Genomic DNA, 8,340 nt, shown 5'->3' with positions numbered 1-8,340 from the left:
CCTTTATGGCCGGCCATTTCAGGTCATTAGCGACCACCACTCGCTGTGCTGGTTGACAAACCTCAGAAAACCATCGGGACGTCTTGCACGCTGGAGCTTACGGCTTCAAGAGTTTGACATGACTATTGTATACAAATCCGGCCGGCTACATTCGGATGCTGACTGTCTTTCCCGGGCACCAGTGGAAGCAGTGGACACTAACTACGAGGACGATGGCGTGTTCGTCGGGGCCGTAGACATCATCGCAATGTCCGAGAAGCAGCGGCAAGATCCAGAACTGCGCCTATTGATTGACTATCTGGAAGGGCACACATCGGTCGTACCAAAAGATTTTGCAAGAAGCTTGCCGTCCTTTTTGTTACGCAGTAGCGTTCTCTACAAGAGGAACTTCGCCTCTAGCGGCAAAGAATACCTGCTGGTAATGCCCACAAGTCTCCGCGACGAAGTACTGCTGGCCTGCCATGACGAGCCAACTGCTGGCCACCTCGGCTACGCCCGAAGACTGGCGAGAGTCAAACAAAAGTATTACTGGCCAAAGCTTTCACCGGCTGTTAAGCAGTACGTACGGACGTGTCGGGACTGCCAGCGCCGAAAATCGCCTCCTGGCCGCCCTCCCGGCTTGCTACAACCCCTTCAGATTCCAGCCGCACCATTCGAGCAGGTTGACATGGACCTTTTGGGCCCGTTTCCCCCTTCGTCGTCAGGGAACCGATGGATAATCGTAGCAACCGACTACCTCACCCGCTATGCCGAGACGAGAGCTCTACCTCGAGAGACAGCTGTAGAGGGGACCCACTTCTTTCTAGTGAATATAGTCCTTCGTCATTGTGCCCCAGCCATCGTCATCACGGATAGGGGAACGGCATTCATGGCCCAACTTGTCCGAACATTAATGACGCTCAGCGGTACTTCTCACAGGAGAACTACTGCTACCATCCGCAAACTAATGGACTGACTTGGCGGATGAACAAAACAATCGCCGACATGCTGTGCATGTATGTAGACGTCGACCACAAGACGTGGGACGCCATTTTGCCGTATGTAACGTTCGCACACAATACGGCACCGCAGGAAACGACGCGAATGACTCAATTGCGTGTCCTCTATACGGTCGTGACGTAGCCACAATGCTAGACGCGATGCTGCCCCACGTTGAAAATGATGATGACTTGTGCCCAACAGATCACGCAGCGCGCTGAAGAGGCAAGACAGCTAGCCCGTGTCCGCATCAGGGACCAGCAGCACCGCGATGCAAGCCACTACAATCTGCGGCGCAGGCACACGGAATTCCAGCAAGGTGAAGGAGTTTGGGTATGGACACCTGTCAGACGCCGCGGGCTCTCCGAAAAGTTGTTGAGAAGATACTTCGGACCTTACAAAGTGTTGAGACGACTAAGCGACTTTACGTACGAGGTCGTACCATCCAGCCATGTTTTCCCGGCCCGTCGCCAGCCGCGACCAGAAACGGTTCATGTAGTGCGCATGAAGCCCTACTATACAAGGTAGCATTTTGCAATTACGCCCAAAGGTACCTGACACAAGTACTCCCTTTTGCGCATCGGCACGATGCGCCATTAGGGAGGGGGGCTAATGTCACGGCATGGCCTGTTGCACGCGCCCGGCAACAAAGAACAAAGAAGGATGCCTCGCGTAGCAACCAACCGATCAACACCGGCCAACCAACTAAGCCACGTGCTGAAGAAGAAGGAGGGACACGCGTGGCGCCGCGAGAGAGAGCTCGGTGGCAGCGGGACTAGGGCGTTCTTTTTAGAGAAGCACCAGTTCGCCTTTTAATAAATCTGTTTGCCCTTTTACCACCAACGTCACCTTCTTGAGTTTGTGCCACGCTACAATATATCGATGCACAATAAGCATTCAAATCCTCCTATGAAGGCCGATTTCACTTTCGTGTTTTACCGATTCCTATGAAAGCAGGAGCAACCAAGTTTTTTTTTTTCAAGGACGTACACAATTATGATGGGCTCTGCTGTATGAAGGCGTAATGGTCGCTCTGTTTCCCGAAGTTATTGGTTTTTTCGGGTGTGGTTGGAATATTGGCATGCCCATTCTAATGACGACCGACACTTATTTTTCTCTTGAAAGCGATGCAACAAAAGAAAGCTTAGACTGTACTTTCACCGCAATTGGATCCGCCATTGTACAAAATGTTCGTTTTAGCGGCGCACAGATATCTGTGCCAAAGAGTGCCAATGAAAGAATCGTCGTTAAGAACAACAAAAGGTAAAGCGATTAGATGACATGAAGAGCGCACCGACTGCATAGCGAAGTTTGTTTTGTTTGGAATCGATTTCATCTAGAGTTTTGTTAAAAATTTATTCTTGTGTTCTGAATCATCTTTCTATGGGACACTTTGATTCCGCACCGATTTTCTCAAAATTTTCTTCGCGATCCCCTTCCGCCTTCCGCTTACAAGTTCATTCAATGAGTCTCCTACACGTCACACCGCTGTTTGTTTCCTAAAGCTATTGCCGGGTTAAAGCGCGCATTTCAGAACGCTTCGCGCTTCAAACGCATTTGTAGCCTCTGGAGCCGCTATAAGTACGCACGCAAACAAAAAATAAACGCGCAGCCACGAACGCCTCGCTGTATTTGACGCCTCGCGCTTACGCCGCGAGGCGTCTTGATGAGAGAGCATCGAGAGAGAGAGAGAGAGAGAGAGAGGAGAGAGTGCCCGCGATGGAGGGCATCCGAAAATGTATGAAATCCTAACGTAATACCGCTCCTCCATGAAAAACATCACCAGCGGCTTAGCTCGGCTATGCCAGGATATACGTAGCGTGAGCTAAGGTTCAGCTGGTTATTCTTAGCTTTCCTGGTTGTCTAGGATAACTTGATTATCATGCTTAGTGCTACTCGAATGACATACAAACGGTACACGTGACACATGTATATCTATCAAGCCGCTCCGGCGCAGCGTCACCAATAGCCACAGAGATAAGCTGGTTGCACAGGCGCACGCCGGTGTTGGTGCGACGCACGAGCCATCGGTTGCACGCCCGGCCACCCCTCGCACGATCATCAAGTGGACCGGGCCGCCACGTGCGGAACGGAGGTCGGCGAAGACGCTGGGCGCGTGAGGTGTGTGAGAGACGCCAGGCAGCGAGCAATGTTCTGTGCGCCGTGTGACGTCACTGCTCCTCGCGCACGCGCAGCAAGGCTCTCCAGGAGCCAGGCGAAACTGCTCAACCTCGGCCAGTGTAGCTCTCGCTACAAAATACATATTTTCTGACCTTGAGGGCACTTTAAGGAGATTGTTCGCGCCTAGAACTAATTGTTCTACGCCGTGGTTCGAACCCATGCATGCTGATTAGAAGCCGGGCACTCTATCCACAACAATACGCCACCTCCAGTACTCCACAGCAGTTATTCTGGATGTATCACTAACGCACTCGGTGCCCCTTGGCCGCAGAAATGATCGCCACATCCTGGAAGGTTAATTCCGCCTGACCAACCACCACCACCAACCGACGAACCACAAAAAAGGACTTTGGAGAGAAGAAACACAACATAGCGGTAAATTCAACTGTTGGCATGCGAAAAAATACTAAAATACGTTCATTAAGAATTCACATTACATCACACTCTCACCGCTGATGCCTTCAAGGAGCCCGAACAAATGCATGCTCCTTATCGGACAGAGTAAGACTATCGGACAACGACTCGGTTCTTTGTATCAGACTCGCCTGAATTATCTGTCTCGCAATCTGCTCCCTAGGTCTCGCCGTGACAAGTCACATATCAGACAATGGCATGCGGTCGTCGCAGTAAAAGGCCTTGAAAGTTCCTCGATTTAGTGCTAGATATTTACTGCTAATCGAGTCATCGCCTGGTTCGGCCGGTGTGTTGCTTGGCTGCCGGGAACAAGGCACCATACGCTGCCCCTACCTTACATGCTAGAAAGCGTATTCGGTGCTGTTTTGCACACACTGTTGAATCTTTGCGGAAGGGATCAAGACATTTTGTAGAGCGCTCGATTTGGCTACGGGCTAGAAGAATGAACTCTGCAGTCACGCCGATTCGAATTTTTCACGCAAAGCGAATTGTTTTGCAGTTATTAAAGTCTGATACTTTTTCTTCTTACCTCCGTATTCAGAACCCAATATATTTTTCGCTTTTTCGAGGGTACTTCCCGCTGGCAAGACGAAAATGGCCAAAAAGTAACGACTTGAGAACGGGCGTTCCATCCGCTCTTGCAGGGAATAATGCCATGACTTTTAAAGTGCCTTCTTGACACACAAACAAGCAGTCAGCGCAAGGTAGGAGGAAGAGAAGAATAATAGGGACCTCTTCCCCTTGTGATAATACGCCTAACATAAGTGGAAAGGGACAGTTTACTGTCTAAGAATTACAGCCCATCTAATTGTCGGGTACTCCGTGTTCTCGGTCTTGGGAACTAAAACGATGTCCGTAAAAATGGCAAAGCCTTGCATGCAGTCTACTAGAAATTGGCAATACTGTTGTAAATAACTACAAAACAAGCAACAACGTTCCTAAACGTGCTCAGAGCGCTAAAACCCTCTATGGGGTGAACAAGACACCGCGCATGTCGACAAGATACAGGCTCATTAAAATTAGAAACAAATAGCAATTGAGGGATATAGTAGAACCTCGTTGATACATTAAAAAAATACCTATGACCGGCCGCAGTAAAAAAAGCAACCGACAGAGGAACATAAGCATTTAATGGCGTTTTTCACTTGCACATGACTGTCAGCGTCTTCGGGCGCATGCTGCGGCCCTCTGAGAGCAGGAGCTCCTCTTGTAAACATTGAAGACTTTAGTCCGCGCTGAGATTATCCTTCGTGCAAAGGTAACTCGCCACCGCTTCCAAGCCGACTGCGGCCTTAGCATTCGTGGCCGCGGGAGACTCTTCCCTCCGTCGTGGCCGCCATCTTTCTCGGAAGCTTCATCCAGCGCCGGCGCTCCTTCATGGCGTGATTCCGCTACGATTTCTTCCAAGGTTAGCGTTTCGCACGTTGGGTCGTCGTTATACAGGTGATTTTGGCTAAAGGCAACCGCGTTACCAAGTCGCTCCAGCCACGGCGGCAAGCCCAACACTGCGGGAAAGCCGGCACGGTGACCCATTCGGACCGACCGCCGCTGGGAGCCTGTTTATTGCGCAGCGCGCGCTGAGGCTCGGTGCGCACGCACGTAAGCACGTTTTTTGTACACCGTAAAGCGTATCAACCGATCGTAGTTGGAAATATTTTTACATTTTAGACCTACTTACCAGGAAATCCAGGAACGTAGTGAGCGGAAAAAACACCGTAATGCTATGGGGCATTTTTCGTGTTCACGATGGAGAGCGTAGTAAACAGGAAATGGTATGAACCGGGAACGTATCAACATTTATGTACTGTACACAGTAAATGTTGCCCCGCCAGTACGGTTGATTAGAAAACGCAAGTTGGACTATGTAAACATAAAAAACTGTGTCACACTATTGCTGGCTAGTCAATACACTTGACATCACCTTTGTAGTCGCTGCTTGAACAAAACCACGGAAATAACACAAACCTCTTGAGTTTACTTGCTACGAAAGGCTGCGCCTGCACTGAGACTACTTGACGTAAACAAACATTTGTGCATTGAGCGTCTGCTAACGTCAATGCCCTCACGAGAAGCTGTTGGCAACCAACATGGCATTTGAAAGGTGGACTTCCTCTCTGACAACAGCGTGCGGAGCTACGCTTATCTTTCCGACCTAGATAGGAATAAAAACTAAAACAAAAAGAAAAAAAGCGTACGGCCTTTCTGTATCGCGTTCGCTTTGCAGCCGGTGCGATAACTTCCCGCCAGAAAACGTTGCCTCGTTTCTCTCTTGTCGCTGCGTCTTAGTTGTGTCTGGAGTGGGCATTCGTGTGGCCGTTCTGTAAGAAGCTATGGGCTCGCTGGCGAAGCTCTTGCATCGAAGTGCAAAGGCTGCACGAGCTTGCAGTCACCTGGCAGGCGCATCAAAACCGCCTTTACGGCTGACCACACTGGGCCAAGCCGCTACAGAAGCTGCGGAACGATGGGGTGACCGTACGGCCCTGCATTTCCCCACCGAGAAAGTGTCGCTCAGTTTCGCCGAGTTCAACCAAGAGGTGCGTGGTTATAAGGTTATCAGCATGCAAAAAAAGGAGAATGTGGGGCGTACGAGCGCCGTGTTTTTGTGTACAATGTGCTACATTGCGAAAGAATCAACTGTGGCAACAGCGAGATAAGGTAAAATAGGGGATGAATACTGACAGATACAACGACTTGTAGGTATACATACTATAAAGCGTACAGAAACAGAACTGAATACACCGGTAACATCTGCTCGGTTATTCAGGATTTACCATTATCTATAGCGTACACACGAACTATGAATTCTTAAAAGCCGCTCTAGATACTGCTTCGCTGTCGTAGTCTAATAACAACCCTTAGTAACTACTACTACAGAGAGGGGGTACTATGGGAATTTTATACATTCAAATGTTTCTTAATTTAAGGCACCGCAACCAATGACCGTCCGTTATACGGAAAGATGATTGAACATTTTCGTTCACATTTTCGAAAATTCACCGATATTCTTGGGAATCTGAGGGTTTATTCTTAATACCGAACGAGTTTCTAGCCAGCAACTAAGGTTTAGCTGAAAAGTACGGGCATAACACAAGTGCTGTTCTTCTAGGTAGCTATACTGCCACACGAACATCACTTACTAGTGCACCCTAACCTACCGACGAATATTCTAACCAATTTGTTTCTTTTTTTTGCAAACACGAGGAGGAAACACAAAAAAAGCTGCAGTTTCATCTGGACAAAACCGACGAATTTCCACGCGTCACTTTAGTTCGTCCAGCACGGTGTTCAATCAACTGTACTTTGTATGTTTCAACACTGCAGCTTTAGTACGCACAGTTCAAAAAAGAAGGCTGCTTTTTGTTACTAGGGAAGCAATGGGCATCTACCTGAAATAGAGCTGTACGGATACGAAGGAATGCTACAGAGCTTCCTGCAAAACTTCGAAGTTGAAAAAAATCGTTCTGGACGTGTTTGAACTACGAGGTTTCCAAGTAAGCTGTATAACTTTCATTTGTAGTCGCACCGCTCCTGTAGTCGTACCGCTGTCGTCCTGTCAAATTTTCCGCGGTGAGAAATTTTTGCTCGTTGATTTAAATTAGCAAATGAGGTGACAAAGTGCCGTTTCTTGGGGAACACCGAAGAGGACGCTAAAGATTCTAGATCTACGTTATTTATGATAACGAACTATTTTCTGTTAGTCAGGAAGTGATTAGTCCATAATTATGCAAGTGGGACAAGGTTAAGGAAAGTTTGGTCCTTAGGCGGCAGTGTAGAAATTTGTAATATGTTTTGCAAAGTAAAGAAAAATGTCATCTGTCTGAATAATACTGTTGATATTTGTGTGCAAGTCACGAAAGAAGGCAGCAAGTGGTCTTTCGGAGGACAGATTTTGCGCAACATGACAATATTGAGAGATATTAACTGTAATGACGGGACAATACATGGGCGCTGGATTCAAATTGGCAAGTCTTGCTTTCTTACACAATATCCGTAAAGACGGCATATAAATACGTAAAGTGATATTGGTTTGAGCGAATAATCAACCGATACGAACACGGAACACACAACGCGTTACTAGAATCCACAGAAGTTATTATGCGACAAAGAAAAGCTTGACAACGGATATTGCATTGGTCCTTAGCCATACATCGTGCTACCGTTCCCGCGTTTCTAATTTCACTACAGTTTTTTGAAGTAGTTACCCAAAGTAACTGAAAATATTTAAGCATCGATAAAATTTGGCGGTTACAGCAAACGCATTTCAGCACCATAGAAAAAACATGGTGATTGCTCATTAACACCCCAGTAACTACTCTACTGCACCCCTGATTAACATCCAAATCCCACGTTAAGCAGTAAAAGGACATTAGGCAAAGTGTTTTCGCATGATCACCTATTTATATAGCTTTTTGAATATATTATCAAGGTTACCTTCAAGGCCGTGTTATTTGGCGTGCACAGCGCGGTGTGCCTTTTTTAACATTACTGTGTAAGAAAGGATGTCTACACCACCTAGCAATCTTGTTAAACGCTCTGCTTGCCTGGCGTATCAGCCTATGATTGTTTACATCACGGATGATAAGTTAGTTTTGATCATTAGAGCCGAAATTTAAAAAATCTCATTTCGGTAGAAAAAAGAAATTGCCGTAAGCGCAGAGTGCATCCCTGAGGCACCCACGTGGGCACCCGTTCTCGGTTGAATTTTGCATATTAAACAGCTATTTTAAAAGGGAACTCATCCGCTAGTTTTCCTACGTGCGGCCTATT

At 47.6% G+C, this 8,340-nt stretch overlaps 1 protein-coding gene across 1 annotated transcript in view; it reads left to right on the top strand.

Annotated features, from left to right (window-relative positions):
- The first annotated feature begins 5,804 nt into the window (after positions 1-5,804).
- Positions 5,805-8,340, top strand: part of LOC144151541 (medium-chain acyl-CoA ligase ACSF2, mitochondrial-like) — a 94,450-nt gene continuing 91,914 nt past the window's right edge. Inside the window, exon 1 of the mRNA XM_077682639.1 lies at positions 5,805-6,107. Within this exon, the coding sequence (XP_077538765.1) occupies positions 5,904-6,107 (204 nt within the window). The 5' untranslated portion in view covers positions 5,805-5,903. The remainder of the gene's footprint in view (positions 6,108-8,340) is intronic.

This window comes from Haemaphysalis longicornis, unplaced genomic scaffold (assembly GCF_048455015.1).
Source record: "Haemaphysalis longicornis isolate Haplotype H1 unplaced genomic scaffold, Haemaphysalis longicornis Haplotype H1 scaffold_9, whole genome shotgun sequence".
Lineage (NCBI taxonomy): Eukaryota > Metazoa > Arthropoda > Arachnida > Ixodida > Ixodidae > Haemaphysalis > Haemaphysalis longicornis.
This window is presented reverse-complemented; position numbering and strand designations above follow the sequence as displayed.